General features: G+C 45.9%; 1 protein-coding gene across 1 annotated transcript in view; it reads right to left on the bottom strand.

The window, feature by feature from the left end:
* The window catches only part of adam12b (ADAM metallopeptidase domain 12b), a gene marked incomplete at both ends in the record, with an annotated part of 123,123 nt that overhangs the window by 45,556 nt on the left and 59,040 nt on the right, over nucleotides 1-18,527 (bottom strand). The window contains 6 exons of the mRNA XM_083650683.1: nucleotides 7,751-7,835; nucleotides 7,925-8,094; nucleotides 8,611-8,682; nucleotides 10,341-10,406; nucleotides 11,967-12,156; nucleotides 13,937-14,013. Of these exons, the coding sequence (XP_083506809.1) occupies nucleotides 7,751-7,835; nucleotides 7,925-8,094; nucleotides 8,611-8,682; nucleotides 10,341-10,406; nucleotides 11,967-12,156; nucleotides 13,937-14,013 (660 nt within the window). The remainder of the gene's footprint in view (nucleotides 1-7,750; nucleotides 7,836-7,924; nucleotides 8,095-8,610; nucleotides 8,683-10,340; nucleotides 10,407-11,966; nucleotides 12,157-13,936; nucleotides 14,014-18,527) is intronic.

Raw genomic sequence — 18,527 nt, 5'->3', positions numbered from 1 at the left:
CTCTCTCAGAGTTCACTCACTCACTCATACCATTTTCAATACCACGGAGGAAAAGTTACACATTGTCTTTTTATTATTATTATTAAAACAAGAAAACCTATATAACCTACCTACCTATATAATTTCTAAAAGTAGATATTAATGATCAAACATTTCCATTCATGTAGCCTACAGTATTTATGTTTTTGTTTCAACTACAAACATAAATAAACGTCAACTTGAAACTATGTTTCAACTACCACACACAGCATAATATTTTAGCCTGTTTATTAAAAAAGAAAAAGAAAAGAAAAAAAGATTTAAATAAACATATCGATATTTGGTGCCAGTGTATCGATAACGTATCGCAAGTGGAAATATCGCGATACCGTGAGTATCGATATTTTGTCCCACCCCTAATTATGGGACACAGGTAGGGCTCAGCAAAAAAAAGTTTTTTATGTTCACTCATTGGGCATGAAAATATACCCTCTATAGTTAAAGTGTCCTGTAATACCTGAAGTCACCCTAACTCAAGCCTCTTCCTCTACTTTAAAAGTTCGTTCAAGCTGACGGTGGCAAGCATTCGGTAAAAAGCCAGCCACAATGAACTGTAGTAACACTCGCGAAAAAAGCGACAAAGACGAAAGGAGAAAAAAAGGTTCCGAAAAGGCAATTTCCATAAAAGTCCCAAAATACGATCTGTTAAGTGTCCGATCCGTCCCCCAATCCTCATCCTATGACTCTTGATTCTGCTCACGGAGAGCTGAATTCCTCTGGCACTGCTTGAACCCGGCAGTCCCAATCATCATACCCGCTGCCAGTGGAGACAGCTACTGCGGGGAAGCTCCATAAAGCCAGCGTTATACGACTTGCTACTGCATCGATAAGCCAGACGACTGCCCTTCACGAGGCAGGAGACACAGAGCCATGAGAGAGAGAGGTGAAGACTGCCCTTCACGAGGCAGGAGACACAGAGCCATGAGAGAGAGAGGTGAAGACTGCCCTTCACGAGGCAGGAGACACAGAGCCATGAGAGAGAGGTGAAGACTGCCCTTCACGAGGCAGGAGACACAGAGCCATGAGAGAGAGGTGAAGACTGTCCTTCACGAGGCAGGAGACACAGAGCCATGAGAGAGAGAGGTGAAGACTGTCCTTCACGAGGCAGAAGACACAGAGCCATGAGAGAGAGAGGTGAAGACTGCCCTTCACGAGGCAGGAGACACAGAGCCATGAGAGAGAGAGGTGAAGACTGCCCTTCACGAGGCAGGAGACACAGAGCCATGAGAGAGAGGTGAAGACTGCCCTTCACGAGGCAGGAGACACAGAGCCATGAGACGGAGAGGTGAAGACTGCCCTTCACGAGGCAGGAGACACAGAGCCATGAGAGAGAGAGGTGAAGACTGCCCTTCACAAGGCAGGAGACACAGAGCCATGAGAGAGAAGTGAAGACCGCCCTTCACAAGGCAGGAGACACAGAGCCATGAGAGAGAGGTGAAGACTGCCCTTCACAAGGCAGGAGACACAGAGCCATGAGAGAGAGAGGTGAAGACTGCCCTTCACGAGGCAGGAGACACAGAGCCATGAGAGAGAGAGGTGAAGACTGCCCTTCACGAGGCAGGAGACACAGAGCCATGAGAGAGAGAGGTGAAGACTGCCCTTCACGAGGCAGGAGACACAGAGCCATGAGAGAGAGGTGAAGACTGTCCTTCACGAGGCAGGAGACACAGAGCCATGAGAGAGAGAGGTGGAGACTGCCCTTCACGAGGCAGGAGACACAGAGCCATGAGAGAGAGGTGAAGACTGTCCTTCACAAGGCAGGAGACACAGAGCCATGAGAGAGAGGTGAAGACTGTCCTTCACAAGGCAGGAGACACAGAGCCATGAGACGGAGAGGTGAAGACTGTCCTTCACGAGGCAGGAGACACAGAGCCATGAGAGAGAGGTGAAGACTGCCCTTCACAAGGCAGGAGACACAGAGCCATGAGAGAGAGAGGTGAAGACTGCCCTTCACGAGGCAGGAGACACAGAGCCATGAGAGAGAGAGGTGAAGACTGCACTTCACGAGGCAGGAGACACAGAGCCATGAGAGAGAGAGGTGAAGACTGCCCTTCACGAGGCAGGAGACACAGAGCCATGAGAGAGAGGTGAAGACTGTCCTTCACGAGGCAGGAGACACAGAGCCATGAGAGAGAGAGGTGGAGACTGCCCTTCACAAGGCAGGAGACACAGAGCCATGAGAGAGAGGTGAAGACTGTCCTTCACAAGGCAGGAGACACAGAGCCATGAGAGAGAGGTGAAGACTGTCCTTCACAAGGCAGGAGACACAGAGCCATGAGAGAGAGGTGAAGACTGTCCTTCACAAGGCAGGAGACACAGAGCCATGCGAGAGAGGTGAAGACTGCCCTTCACGAGGCAGGAGACACAGAGCCATGAGAGAGAGGTGAAGACTGTCCTTCACGAGGCAGGAGACACAGAGCCATGAGAGAGAGGTGAAGACTGCCCTTCACGAGGCAGGAGACACAGAGCCATGAGAGAGAGAGGTGAAGACTGTCCTTCACGAGGCAGGAGACACAGAGCCATGCGAGAGAGAGGTGAAGACTGCCCTTCATGAGGCAGGAGACACAGAGCCATGAGAGAGAGAGGTGAAGACTGCCCTTCACGAGGCAGGAGACACAGAGCCATGAGAGAGAGGTGAAGACTGTCCTTCACGAGGCAGGAGACACAGAGCCATGAGAGAGAGGTGAAGACTGCCCTTCACGAGGCAGGAGACACAGAGCTATGTGAGAGAGGTGAAGACTGCCCTTCACGAGGCAGGAGACACAGAGCCATGAGAGAGAGAGGTGAAGACTGCCCTTCACAAGGCAGGAGACACAGAGCCATGAGAGAGAGGTGAAGACTGTCCTTCACGAGGCAGGAGACACAGAGCCATGAGAGAGAGGTGAAGACTGCCCTTCAAGAGGCAGGAGACACAGAGCCATGAGAGAGAGGTGAAGACTGCCCTTCACGAGGCAGGAGACACAGAGCCATGAGAGAGAGGTGAAGACTGCCCTTCACGAGGCAGGAGACACAGAGCCATGAGAGAGAGGTGAAGACTGTCCTTCATGAGGCAGGAGACACAGAGCCATGAGAGAGAGGTGAAGACTGCCCTTCACAAGGCAGGAGACACAGAGCCATGCCTCAACAGTCATTCTGCTACATTCTATAATTGAATTGACTTCTTGCAGGAACCTGGACGTGGCAAGGACCACTGGTGGTCCCGGGACCACTGGTGGTCCCGGGACCTCCATGTTGAGAACCACTGATTTAAAGAACAGTTTCTGCACTCTGTTGCTTAGACACCTATCTGCCCTTGTACAGCTTCATCTGCAATGGCACAGTAGTATACACTATGGAGGAGTTTGGTTATTGTCCACATGATGCCATCACCCATCATTTAATAACTAGCCATTATGGTTCTTTGGGATATTAAGAAGTTCTTGAAAGCTTTTTCTGGAACCAGAAATGGTTGTATGACATCACTCCAAAGAAGTGTTTTCAGTTCCAGGTCCCATTCTTTATTTCTCTGTGTGTAGATGCAGTAAATTTCACTTTTACTGTGTCATTCCTTATAGACTGGAATTCTGTTGCTACAGTAGGGAACCGTTTGGACACTAGTTTATTTCATGGCAGCTATTGTATTAGCAAACACTGCAACAGGAAATAAGCTAGGGTCCATTTAGAATGTGTATGTTGTCACTGGCTTCAAAAAGCTCCAAAGATTTGTTAAATTGAGTTGAGGTAAATTGTCTCCCCGATGAAGGTAGAGTTCAACAGTTAAAACCTATCATGTTCTATCAAATATTTCATGACCTTTGTCCAAATTACTTTACTCAGTACTTTCAGTTTGTGCGGGAGGGACACTCATAGCCTGAACACGAGGGCTAGTGTAGGGCACTTGAACCTACCCAACCTAAAAAGCAAAGTTGGGAGAATTACATTCCTCTATACGGGGGTGGAACAAGATCCCTAACGAAATTAAGCCTGTGAACTCTCTGAATGCTTTTAAGAACCTTCTGAAGAAATCCTTGCTGAGTAAGCTGGAGTAATGTGTTGGGAGCCTTTCGTTGAAATGCTTTTTGAACTTGTGTTGGTTGTATCTCGTTTTTCTTTTATTCTCGATTGTTCTATATTGTTTATCTGATGTAATGTGTTACTGTATGTACTGTTTTTATAAGACCAGGGACCATGTTGGAAATAAGTGTCATCCCCTTGGATTTTGTTGTCTTAAGTTGTCTTTTGTGTTAAGGTATGTGTCTAAATAAAGACTTAGAACACATGCAGACCCTATAACACAATAGAGCGATAGAGCATTTCAAATCTGGCCAGGGATGAGCCCAGCCCACCCACATGTATCCGACTGCGGTCTTAGCCATCACGGACATGAGAAGATGACATGTGCTCCCCGCCTTAGAGGGAGGCTCGCATGTCAGCGGCGATGTAAAGCAGAGCTATTTTCTGCCCTGATTACAGAGCAGCTTCGTGGGACCTCCACCCCGACTCTTCACAGGAAGGATGGGAAACTTGTCTCTGCTGCTGTAATGTTTATGACTGTGGTGTACTCTGTCTGTCTGTGTGTGCGTGCGTGTGTGTGTGTGTGTGTGTGTGTGTGTGTGTGGGGGTGTGTGTACGTGTGTGCGTACGTACGTGTGTGTGTTTGCGTAATTCATAGCCGAGCGCTTCCTCACAAAGGGTGTAATATCAGAATCAGCAGAGGCAGATGGTGTTGGAAGTCCCGCGGTCGTAACCTTCTGAGCAGCCATAGGCTCTGTGTGAGGGTGAGAATCCGATAGCGGCGGCCCGACGAGAGAGCGAGGAAAGCTTTGCACGGTCTTTGTGATATCATTTCCAGCCTTGTGGGAGAATATCTCATCTGGCAAGCGGGAATACATCACTGTGTGTATTTTTCTTTGCTTTCACAGCTCAACCGCAGCCATCGATGTATATATGACCCATGCGAGTTTAGGAAAACACACGCACGTACGCACGCACGCACGCACGCACACACACACACACGCGCGCACGCACGCACACACACACGCACGCACGCACGCACGCACACACACACACACACACACACACACACACGCACACACGCACACACACACACACACTGCCAATGTCCGACTGTGAAATTGAAAGTGCATGTGGAGCAAATAAAGGAGTAGAGGTTGATTATAACGCATGACAGTGTATGGTATGAGGGATGGTTCATGTCATTTGGCAGCCCTATAACTCGATATACATGCTCCTTTAATCTCCATCCAAACCATCTGCCATCTTGTAAGCAACGGTGAAGGCAAACATCTGGGAATACCATATATGACCATGGCCGGCAGAAAACATATATATTCATTAGGGATGCCGACGACTAGTCGGTTAAACGTTTAAACGCCCACTCCCTCACTAGTCAGCACGAGAAATACTAGCCGGTTAAACGATAGATTAAATGATCATAATAATAAACAATGCGAGCCGGGAGCTGTTGCGTCTTTACCAGCCAGTAGACACGCCCCTCTAATGCCAGGATGTAAACAGACCAGCCATGTGTTAGTGGGAGTGGCTGTAACGTAGTGCAAAGGAGCGGAAGGGAGATGGCATCTCACAAAAACCAGTGCAGTTTGGCAGTATTTTGATCCAGTAAATGAAAATATGGTAGGCTGTGTCAGATAAAACTGCCATATAACGTTAACCACTCGACCGACATTCAGCACAGACATGTGAACGCGAGGACATGTGGACGATATGGCATTGCTAACGCGTTAGCCAGACAAGCTAACACGTTAGCTTGTCACACAAGACAACGCTCATTATGGCAATTAATGACTGCACAAGATGCTTGCACTCAACTTTGTTGGCTTCCGGAAGTTAAATGGACGATATTTCACCTGAATACACGGCGCTGGGGGTGAGTTGTTGATGTTTTCTGATGTGCAATGTTCATAAACCGCGCAAGATGATTTGAATATTGACGATTATGACAAATATAATTAACGGTTTCAAATGGCTCTTAAATACACACACTATTTCTTTATAGTTTTATTATATTATTTATTATATTATTATTACGTCTTAACCTGATACATTAAATTGCACTCAGTTTTGTCTGTTTTCTTGTCTGTTTAACTTTAAACGTCTGGAAAATTTGTCGCCACCGGCATCCCTAATATTAATGGGAAAATACACAATTTGGCTGGGGGTTTAGTGTACTGACTACCAACTGGCAATTTCGTACAAGTGATAGAGTAGGCACCGAAAACCCAACAGCCAACTCATTTACTCTGTGCAATAACTTGGTGTACTGGAGGCGTTGTGCAGTGGTGTGTAAAAACACATTTTGATTCAAATGTGTGCTGTGTGTAAGAGCTGGCATAAACAATTTATCACATCTCGTCAAAATTTAAATGTAGATTTTTTTTTATCCATGCACATTGATTTACCTCCAGACCCCACTCATCCTTTCAGACATGTCAGGAGAGAGGATGAGTGAATGACTGCAAGCCTTTCAAATGACCTTACAAGGGTGTGTGCGTGTGTGTGTGTGTGTGTGTGTGTGTGTGTGTGTGTGTGTGTGTGTCCGTGCACGTGTGTGTGCGTGCGTGTGTGTGTGTGCAGAGTGCACATGATTGATTGGACACCTGATTGAGTGTACTGTTTCTTCATTATCTTAAAGCACTTTGATCTAAAGGCTTATGCATAAACAGGGGTTCAAGTTGTCAGGAACGGTCAGGAACGCAGGTACGGGCACCTTCAAGTAGACAAAAAAGAAGAAGAAGAAGAACGGAACGGGTAGTGTGCTGGCTTTTTGAATATAATTAACGTCAAAACCAGTCAGTGTTGTAGCAGGGCCTGGAGAAAAAACACACTTAAAAAGGACCAGTACACCCAAAAAATAAATGACTAGAAACCAGATAATATCAGTTTAAAGCACTGTCATTTGAAGATGGAAAATTATTGCTATTAGATTATTATTGTTACGCCCACCCCCCCCCAGTACCAGGGTTCCCCCACCTGCCAAATCCCACTTCCCACTTGGACCCCTGTGCATAAATGATTCAAATTTGTTTCTTAGACACAACAGTGAAGTCGATGATGCCTATCTATCAATTTCTTTCCAAAGCCTTTGCATTTCCATCTTCTACTTTAAAGAATCTAAAATATAAGAACGTTAGTCACGGACTCACGGCACAAGTGTTATTTCCTCATTTTGATGTCTTTACTATTATTCCAAAATGTAGAAAATCAATCAAGAGAAATGTGGTGTATCGCTGTGTCCAAACTCTGGACTGGCAAGTGCATATGTAGCCTGGGTAAACCCAGCCCCCAGTGACCTGCTCTCAGGCTCACCCTGCTTACAGTCACAAGGTGTGTGACTGGGAACTGAGAGAGCAGGTCACGTGGGGGCTGGGTTTACCTAGGCTAGTGCATATGACCATATTGCCATATTCCTTTGTGCATGTGGGTTTTTGTCGTGAACGTGAGGGCATGCATGTTCTGGGAGTGGCCGCAGGAATATCCTCGCGTTTAAAAGCGTCACTTCCTCGCAGACCTCTCGTAAAATTCCCAAACAACGAACACCTTTTTCTGTGCAAGCCTGCGTGTCTGGATTGTGTTAGGCCTGTTAGTCGCAAAACAATGTCCACACGGATACAATCAGGCTGCACAGAGGAAGAGGAGGGTGGAGGAAGAGGAGGTTGGTGGGGGCAGGGGTGGGAGCAGGTTTTCTACTCACCATGACAATGCCCCCGGACTGCTCCGCGGTGCACATACTCATAATGGGCGCCATGCCAATGGTGGTGCCCTGGAAGTAAACCCCGCTGGAACGGACAGCGGATCAAATTATGTTCAAGGAGAAAAGTGCCAGGATGTGGCTTGTGTTTTTGTGCATTTTGTTGATGAACTGCACCTGATAAGCTGGGCGTTGTCGTGCGCTCTCTGGGGCAGCAGCTTGACTTTCCTCCAGTCCAGGAACTCGTGCAGGGTAGTGAAGGGGTCCTGGGTGACGGGACATTTATCAGAGTCGCTCCACACCTCCAGGCCCACCAGGGCCACGCGGATGTTCAGGGCCCTGTAGAACTGAAGGGGGAGGAAACCAGACACGCATGTCGACAGGCAGAGAGAATTACTGTAGTGTGAACACAACAGCCTGGAGCTTTACGGGCTTAGATTACGCGGACAGTCGAATCACCTTCAGGGACCAAATGGAATATGCGAGATAGCATCATGAACTTGAAATCACATTTTACGCATAGCCACCCTGAATCCTTTACGATAAAACAGGCATTTATTTGACAATCCACGTATCCAATTACACGACTCCTGTGTGTGTCAGTGACGGTGTTCACATGCTTAGAGCGTGTGCTTGGCATGTCTCCATCCGTGTTTCCCCAGGATAATCCATCTCCCTGTACCTGCTAGCTAAATACATCCACAGCTCTGACTGGAGTCGCTTTTGGACAGACCGAAAGCAGCTGTTAGAGTCGGACATTAATATATCACACAGTCACCCCATTACTCTCTGCTGCCAGGCATATTTCTATTTTAAAAAGGTGATTTATCCCTCCTGTGCAAAGGGGAGGGGAGGTTTTTTACCTTGTCCACATAATTGGCGATCTCAGCCAGTCGCTGCTTCACCCTGTCCACATCCTTCCCGTGCTTCTGGAACTGGAAATAAAATACTGTGTTACTGACGCTACAAATTGGAATATTCACACACACGTGCACACCAAGGTACAGTAGGAAATTAACTTTTTTAAACAAGGGCTATTTTTGAAATATATTTCGGGGGCATTTTTGGATCATTTCCAGGGCAATTTTATCAAATGTTGGGAAATACTTTAGTTGCACCTACAGTATATATGTAGCATGACAGCATGAATCGATGTGCGTCGCACATGCACAAATAAACAGTTGTGTGGCTTAAAGTAAAATAAAGCAGCAAAGTAAATAAGCAAAATACTAAGTGCAACACCTAAAAAATACCACAAACACATCCAAGGTCAAGTGTTTTTTCCATGACTGAGACACTCTTAGAATATTCTCAACGAACACATTTCGCCGTGTGTTAGACAGGTTGTCACGCTGTGGCCATCTGGATCCAGGGAGATCTCCTAGTGCTAGAGAGACGAATGGCAAGGCCACAGGTATATTGGCAGATAATGATCGCCCGCAACGCTTTGGATCCAAATCCTAGGCAAGACAGACCTTCTATTTTCATCCTACTGTGTGTATCCACCTGCGTTGGTACAGGAAGTTCCTCGCTGCACTCCCAAACCAACAGGAAGTTCCTCGTTGCACTCCCAAACCAACAGGAAGTTCCTCGCTGCACTCCCAAACCAACAGGAAGTTCCTCGTTGCACTCCCAAACCAACAGGAAGTTCCTCGCTGCATTCCCAAACCAACAGGAAGTTCCTCGCTGCACTCCCAAACCAACAGGAAGTTCCTCGTTGCACTCCCAAACCAACAGGAAGTTCCTCGCTGCACTCCCAAACCAACAGGAAGTTCCTCGCTGCACTCCCAAACCAACAGGAAGTTCCTCGTTGCACTCCCAAACCAACAGGAAGTTCCTCGCTGCACTCCCAAACCAACAGGAAGTTCCTCGCTGCATTCCCAAACCAACAGGAAGTTCCTCGCTGCATTCCCAAACCAACAGGAAGTTCCTCGCTGCACGTCCAAACCAACAGGAAGTTCCTCGCTGCACTCCCAAACTAACAGGAAGTTCCCTCGTTGCACTCCCAAACCAACAGGAAGTTCCTCGCTGCACTCCCAAACTAACAGGAAGTTCCTCGCTGCACTCCCAAACCAACAGGAAGTTCCTCGCTGCACTCCCAAACCAACAGGAAGTTCCTCGCTGCACTCCCAAACCAACAGGAAGTTCCTCGCTGCACTCCCAAACCAACCCGTGGAAAAAAATGACTGATCCTTTTCCGTTTCCTTCGAACTTTCCTCCTTTCTTCCAGTTCAGGTCGTCGGCATTAGCAGAGGGCGCCGCCAGGAGGAAATCCCAGAATGAGCTGCTGGCTGCTTACAGGAGACCTCTTCTGTATCCACACGGCTTTTTCCTGTTTCCTGTCTGCTCCGCTGGGGGATCGCTCGCTCAGCAGCACTTCCCGTCAAAACGGGCCGGGCCCCGGCGGGCCGGCACCAGACCACACCGCTCGCTGCACACTGACCTAATTCTGCAGCTCCGCTGGGACGTGCTCCACTGTTATTACAGCTTGGCCTGTTTTATTCCATGAAGACTTGTTGCTTCTTCATGCCGTTGTCTCTGCTGGGTAAACATAGCGCTCGTGAATGGAAGCAAGGCAGAGCGCTCCGTTTACCTCTCTGTTGTCGGCGACGATGATCAGCTCGACGTATTTGGTCGTCTTCTCGGCGTGCCTTTTACGCTGTGGGTGAAAACAGAGATACTGCATGACAGAGAAGAAGTTTGGGGAGTTACAGGAACAAGCTGAGAGAAGTGATCATTCAAACCCGTCCGTGCTGTTAAAGATCCAACTGTCTTTTTGAAAGCGCTCGTAAACAACACATTTACAACACAGTCATACATTTGGTTTAGCACAGATTCCTGCGGGCCCGTGTTGAAAATTTCACAACGAACTCTTACGAGCCTGTGTGATAGGAGCCTTTTAAACTGAAAGCCGCTACTGCGCCACCTGAACTTTCATCTCATCTTGCTGTGCACCTCCCATAGCTCAGGAAAGCAAAAGGACATCACGTAGAAACATACGACTCATGTGCCTAGTCGGTCACAGAGGCATTTGCTCTGGCCTTACTGTCTAAACGTCTCGTCGACGTATGGCAGAAGTGATGCTTGTATAAAATGGTAAAGCCCAGGCTCTGCTCCGGGGTCCTTAGATAGGTTGGTAATACGTTTCCTTTTCCCGACTCAAATGGGATACAGGATGTGATTTGTTAATACTTGAGAGTCTGCGAGGGACAGATGGACGCCCCACCTGCTACATGCAATTCATTAGCCAAATGAAGCATGGGCCCGGGAAGTTGGGCTCTGGACACAGAGAAAACGGGTGTCACGCCCAAGGCGAGACACTCGGGGAACTGAGTCACACTGGACTCAACACATGCCCATTTTCTGATCTTTGGTCAAATGCCCGTTTATCTTTGATCAAATGCTCTTGGATGTCAGTCGTCCTACCGGACCCTACAGCAATCTGTGAAATAGGCTGCTACAGTAATGCTACAATTTTATGATGCTAACTATATAGCTTTGGATTGTGATATCTAACTATACTATATAGCTTTGGATTGTGATATCTAACTATACTATATAGCTTTGGATTGTGATGTCTAATTGCTATCAGCTCATTACTGCTGCTATCCTTGATGTACCCTGTGTACATATGTTGTAAACAGCAAACGTAGGCTACCTCACTTAGCTGTCAAGACTGTTTATCTGTTTATACTGTTTATATCTGTTTATTAACTTAATCTTTTTAAATTCTTTATATATGATTCTGTCTATATCTCGTATATGTATTTATGCAGTTGTAAAGGGCCGTTCTGTGTGGAGTTTGCATCTTCTAGCCATGCACTCCTGGGGTTTCCTCCAGATAGGAACCCCCTGCAAAAAATGCTACTACAAATATATATATATAATTATATATATATATAACCCCAGGGGTGCACGGGGAGAACATGCAAAGTCCACACAGAAAGGCCCTTTATAACGACCCCACCTGGGCCGTAGGCACTGAGGACATGGGAATGGGGACACACCCTCAACGCCCACAGCGTCCCAGGCAGGACTCGAACCTAGGACCTCCTTGCTGGGAGGCGACAGCGCTACCACTGCACCACCAATGCCCCCCTATATCTCAGAGATTTGTTCTTATCAATGTTACACGAGCACCAATCACACCAAGACAATCACACCAAGAATTCTGATTCTGACAAGCTTGGATTGAAACACAACATCATGCTGAGCTCACCCTAGTGCCGAAAGATTGGAAGGGACTTGTGATGTGGTTTCCAGGGGCAACAGAGGACATGTTGAAGCCGTGGCCACAGGATCCCGGGGTCAGGCTGAGTTCCTCGGCTCGGTAGATGAAGTGCGTACTGTTGTCAGGGTCAGACGCCGGCTCCATGATCAATGTCTTGTTTTCAAGTGCGATGAAACCTCTGTGGAGATAGGAGCAGCACAGGTCTGAAAACAGCACTTGAAAGGATGGCCAATCTCCCAGCAGAGAAAACTGTTTCCCTGATATTTCCCACAAAATGATTGAATATGGCTCCTGCTAATGGAATATGTGACAACGGAGGTAGGCCATGTTTTCAACGAGTCCACTTACAGCATATTCCTGAAATAGACACCATCTTGCTACTGGGGGGCAATGGGCCCAAGTCATAATAGCCTCTAAACCAGGGGTGGGCAACTGGCAGCCCGCGGGCCGCATGTGGCCCCCGACCTCACTCAGTGTGGCCCCTGGGTTTTTATACAAGGCGGACGTTTTTTGGTTAGGTTAGGTTTGACCACCCAAATCTGTGTTTTTATTTTACTGTACATCCCAGAACATGGCGCTAATGGCGTTAGCATTGTCCCTCCACATACTGTTTTTAACGTTAGCATTTGAGCTAACGCTATTGTAACAAACTGGATGCACATTGCACATGCAACATTACTAATTGATTAATATGACATACCGGTATTTGGGTGATGCACCCCATCAAATTGCTGTAGCGGGCTGTTTTAAAGCTAGAGCAAAGTTTCTGGTGTCATCTGAATGGAACAATTACTAAATTTGAATATGAAAAATATAAATGTTGGTATAATAAACTTTGATTACCAGTCCTTTTCATCAAATTAGTAGCTATATTTGGGAGTGATGGTGTTACAGTAGGCTACTGCACGGTCACAATCTGGCCCTCTGGTAGCGAGGACATTTTTTTGTGGCCCTCTCTATCATCAACGTTGCCCATCCCTGCTCTAAACGATCTGTCTCGGTAGGGTTGAAACTCCTTCAAGGCTTCCTGTACAAAATGCCCTTTTGCATTACAAATGACTTAATTATAATTGTAAATCATCCCTCTTTATGTGGATCTTTCATTAAAATAGCCAGATCTTACAGTAATATGCACACTCCTATTCAGATCCAGATTTTTATCACAGATTCATAATAACGCTAATGTTCTTCGTCATTAGCTTTTATTGCATTGTTAAAAGGTTGCCGCGGCATACTAAACGTTTTCTAGTTCCAATAATGGATCCATACTGTTGGGATAATTACACAGGAGATAACATCGTGCTACAGGAGATAACATCGTGCTACGGGCTTTTTCCTCGATGCCCAAAACTCAGTCATGCACTTCGTTCACGTCGCGGGTGGTCATTAGCAACAGCAAGATGCCAATTACAGAGACAATGAGTGCTGATATTTACTGGATGCCTCTGTGGACAAAGACAATGAGGTGTGACGCATCCTCCTGCACCTGCGGTCGAGTGGTGCCACGCACCCACTTAATTACTGACAGCGCACTGACGGGAGAAAGAACCACGGGCCATGCCCAATGACTTAAACAATGAGGGGCAGATAGCTGTGGGCAGAGCCATAGAGATATAAGAGTTGCATCATCTCCATTCAGTCCAATCAGTGGATTATTATTATTATTTTTACCTTGCAATAGTTCCCGGGAAGTAAAGTTCTGGATTAAGTAGCTCTGTCGAGTTGCAGCACAATGGGCCGTTTGTGATGTACTTTGAAAGGGTCAGACGTTTAAATAATCAAATTGTATATAATCAGCTTTATTTTGTGCATTCAAACATACTTCCTGGAACTATTCCCCGTGAGTCACGTGTAACGATCAAGCATTTTGGACTTCCGTTGGCGCCACTCTCTCTTTAAATCACTCTGGCTGTGGGTAGTGAAGGGGCAGTTTTGGACCACACTGTCACATCTCTTACCGAAGGCCTGAACAGGCGCTGAGCGTGACATCAGAGTTCGGATGTCCCTCCACGCCCCCGTGGTAGTAGCAGTTATTCTAAAAGAGATCAATTATTCATATAAGAAAAGACACAATATAGACAAACAAATGACAGTTTGAGTGGTAAATGGTAAATGGCCTGCATTTATATAGCGCTTTTATCCAAAGCGCTTTACAGTCAGTAGGTACATTCACCCATTCACACACCGATGGCGGCAGGCTACCACGCAGGGCAACGGGAGCAATTTGGGGTTCAGTGTCTTGCCCAAGGACACTTTGACATGCAGACTGGAAGAGCCGGGAATCGAACCACGGACCTCTTTTATCCAAAGCGATTAGTGGACGACCCGCTCTACCTCCTGAGCTACAGCTGTCCCGGATGTGCTTTGTGTACGGTTCACCTGCACTCACTACATGCCTTGATTTAAAAAAAAACATGGTGGGAAAAACATGTCATTGTAGCAGTAGCTCTTACCTGACATCAAAAGAGGACAAAACACGTCTGCAACTGTGCTGATGCTGTCTTATGTTATGTGCAATGAAATGAGCGTGTCCTGTAGAAGACAGTAGTCCCTCCTCTGCCTCTCCACACAAACAGGCTCTTTGAAATCAATGTAACCTGAACAGTTGCAGGCAGAAGCAGGGGAGCTGACACGAATGGGAGGTGACAGCGATATGGTTTCCCCTCATTATTCCAGCGGAGTGATAGCAGAGGAAGGGAGAGGAAGACCATGAAGGAAAAGAGGCCATTTAAGGCTACCTGAGACACACACACCTCAGTCTCATCTGAGCACAGGGAGAGCAGGGAAGTGTCTGCTTAAGAGGATAAAACACCACCTCGATTTCCTGTCCAATTGCACTCTTTCAGGTCCTCCAGACAGTCCTCTCAAATCAGCTGTGATTTGTAAAATCATAAAGCAGTTCTCTCTCTCTCGAACCATTTTCATTTCACAGTGTACAGTATGTTACTGACTGAGCCAGTTGCTAATGGAATCGAGGTCCATTATTACATTAAATATTAAAACAGAACAGCCACAAAGGCCCTACAGTATGTTTAGTCTATGTTTAGCCTGAACTAGGTTACCTGACCGAAAATAAATATCAGCCAGCAAAACTGATGTCATCCTCAGTTGTCCTCAATGCGTCTGTGACTTTTAAAGCACTTCGATAGTTTCAAAGTGAAACATTTTAGTCATAAGATCATTTTTTTGTCATTGAAGCCACACACACACACACACGCACGCACGCACGCACGCACACACTCACACACACACACACACACACACACACACACACACACACAGAGCGCAATGCAGCTGGAATACATCGTAGCCAATTGATCATTCCTTTCTTTATGCTTCAAGAAGTCACGTTTCAGACTGAAAAACAAAACTTGTCTGAGATGACAGGTTGAAAGGCGGGCCATAGTAGCATGTCGATGATTTGATTTGACAATTCTGGGGACTGGATTTTGCTTTGGCCAATCCTGGCGTGTTCCGCCCCCAAATCGAGTAGGATCCAGCGTGTTGTGGAGCTTACGCGAGTTAGAGGCGCAGGCAGCCAGCTGCCTTTGTGTGGAGCAGCCTGCCGGCCTGGAATCTCCGAGGGGCCGGGGTCTGAATTCAGCCTTAACTACATTAACTAATGTTATCCTGGAATGCGAGTTTAACGAGCCAGTTAGATTTCTTTGCATTCTTAGACATTACCGTTTGCTTTATTTTGTATGTTACATACAATTGGCCAAGTTAGTACCGTAGTTAGTTTATGGGCTAGAAATTCTGCCAGATTACAGACACTAGCGTGCCATTTTCTCCTTCATTTGGAGGAGAAAATTCTCCTGAAATAAAGATTTATTGTCAGCTGCCATGTCGTGATCGGTCGTGATATGATTGGTTGAAATGGGGTAGAAATTTGATAGTACTATGTGACGTCAGCAAACTGTAGATTACTGTTATGAATGAAATCTTGAAAAATGCACTTTTGATGTGGAAAAAGTGTGAAAGAAAGAAATCTGATTTTTGTGATTTTCTTTGCATACATTAATAAATAGGTGCACTGAATACCCAGGTATTGGAACTAAAATGATAATTGAGTGAATATAGGCTACAGTTTGTTTACAGTACATGAGATTGATAAAATAGTTCAGTGAAAGTCTAATTTGCCGTTCGTCGTGTGAGGCTTATCTCTATGACGATACAGTGTGTCTGTTTGACGGCAATATCTGCTGTCAAACAGACACATTGTATCGCTCACAGTATCAGTTCCCACTCAAAATTAAAGGTGCAAAAGCTTTGTGGAAATAGGATTGTCAGTCAGTCAGTGCCAAATTACCATCCATTCACCCCCCCGAGCTGTCAGCGACCTGTCAAGCTGTCCTCAGCACTGTTCAATTAAGCAATGACTTCAATACATCGTACCTGTTAAAGGCAGGGGAAATACTCTTAACAGTGTTAAAAGGAGAAAATAAATCTTAATAGAGAGCCAAAGTGGAACGTCACTTCCTGCTTCAGCACTGTACCAGAGATTTTCATCCGCCATTTATTTTCCCATAGACATTTCGTAAAATGCTTATAAAAATAGTTTTACTGGTTCAAACCAAACGGTTCAGATATATTTAGAAAAAGGAGAGATCGCATAACATTTCACTAAAACGTTAAAAAAAAATGTGGGTTTAAAGAAAATATTTTTCCTATGTTCCTAAGCTTTTTAAAGTTTTGGTCTGAGTGAAATGTTCTATGGTCTCTCCCGATTCTAAATATAGCTGAACCGTTTGGTTTGACCAAGTAAAACTCTTTTTATAAGCATTTCACGAAATGTCGATGGGAAAATATATTTCGGAAGAAAATCTCTGGTACAGTGCTGAAGCAGGAAGTGACGTTCACTTTGCCTCTCTATTTACAAATCACAGGTCTGTGCAACACCACAGCAATGCTTTCAATTCACTTGCATACAAAGGCTGTACTCAAAACTAAGCCTACCTGGTGTCATGTGGTGAAAGCTTCCATCTACTTGACTTGAAACGAGAGCGAAAGAATGAAAGAATGAAGCATCAATTTGGCCTCATTTTCTGTTGTGTGCCATATACACAGGCGTCGTAGCCGCCTTCGTGAAAGTATTTCTCCACAGTCATAATACAGTGTTGCACTGGTAGGCGAAATGTGCTCGACACAAAGACGTAATTTTAACGCATTTAATGTTTCATTTAAAATGTCATAAATATAGAACTATATAGGCTGTGTGCTGTCAACAAGAAGCTTCCAGGACATCATAACTGGGATCACTTGTATACATTAATGTATACAATAAGAATAATCAGCGGAACAGCTTCCTGATGTAATGCAGCACTCATTACTCGTTATTCCGTCTTACATTTATACCATCCTTCCTTCCATCCATCTCTCCATCAATTTGGATCCAATTTACTTTCCCACTCCACAAATAGCGCCTAGGGAGATGGTTCTGCTTGAGTGGAGGAGAAGGATGGAGTTTTAAAAGCATAATAAGCATCACATGTCTCACCCCTCTATTCGTAGTCTCTCCCCAGACTCAAATATTACGTTGAATTGCGACGCTCCGCATACTACATAAATTAGTCTGTGCCCCTTCACAGCCACAGCTTGTTATGTGAGGGCGGGTCTATAGGGGTTGGGAATCGAATGAGCGACAGGTCGTAGCACCAATGAGAGAGTGTGGTTCGAAATGCTCAATGTTGCAGGAGCCAGTTAGATGGGCGTTCTCAGGGCGGGTGGGCCTCCACTGATCGCAAAGTCATTACTGATTGGTGAAGGGTGAATCCACCACTCGCCAATCACCGGCCAAGATTCCATTCCCAGTTTGGTGAGGAGTGTCCCAGACCCAGAGAGAGCACTGCAGCCTGCAGTAACGTAGTGTATCAGCGTAAGAACTCTCATGGGTCTGGCGTTGAGACCACTCTATTCGATGCAACCCGTTGCTCCAGGCATGCAACAAGTGTTTAGGTGTTTTGCTGCTCGTCATGCTGGACTGAATGCGTACTTTTCAAACCTTATTGTTCGCTGAATGGTGACCAGCGCCCTCTTGAGGATGCATTAGGAGTTTTCTGTGCTGACGGGCTGCATCTGCATGCGGAACTCAACTGTGCATCAGACCCGTTTCAAGGGTCTATACAGTGTTCATTGGCCTGCGTTAAGTTCAGAGCAGCTTGGATGAGACCGGGAAAGGGGTAAGACGGAATTTCAATGACCAAGAAAATGCAGTGAGAGAAGTATAGAGTGGATTGAAAAGAAATGCCCCAAAATAAAAGTTCACAACAATCCATTTCATTAATGGGAGACATATGACATATGAAGAAAAAAAAACACAGTTGTGTTTTGTTCTAACTCAGGTAGGGCTATCTCGAAAACTCAAGCCATTTTTGAGGACTTGCTGCTAGACTACTAGCACTTTGATTTACGCAGTTGCCCTATATAAGAAAACCACGTAGACGGGAATAGTTAGCTGTTAAAAGGGTATTCTATAATAAAATCCTGATATAGCCCTATTGGCTGACAAACAGCATGCATAAAACGTGACTTATGAACAAGTAGGCCAGG

The sequence above is a fragment of the Poromitra crassiceps genome (genome assembly GCF_964638095.1).
Source record: "Poromitra crassiceps genome assembly, chromosome: 14".
Classification (NCBI taxonomy): Eukaryota; Metazoa; Chordata; class Actinopteri; order Beryciformes; family Melamphaidae; genus Poromitra; species Poromitra crassiceps.
Note: the sequence above shows the minus strand (reverse complement) of the source record. Positions and strands in the feature narration are given on the sequence as shown.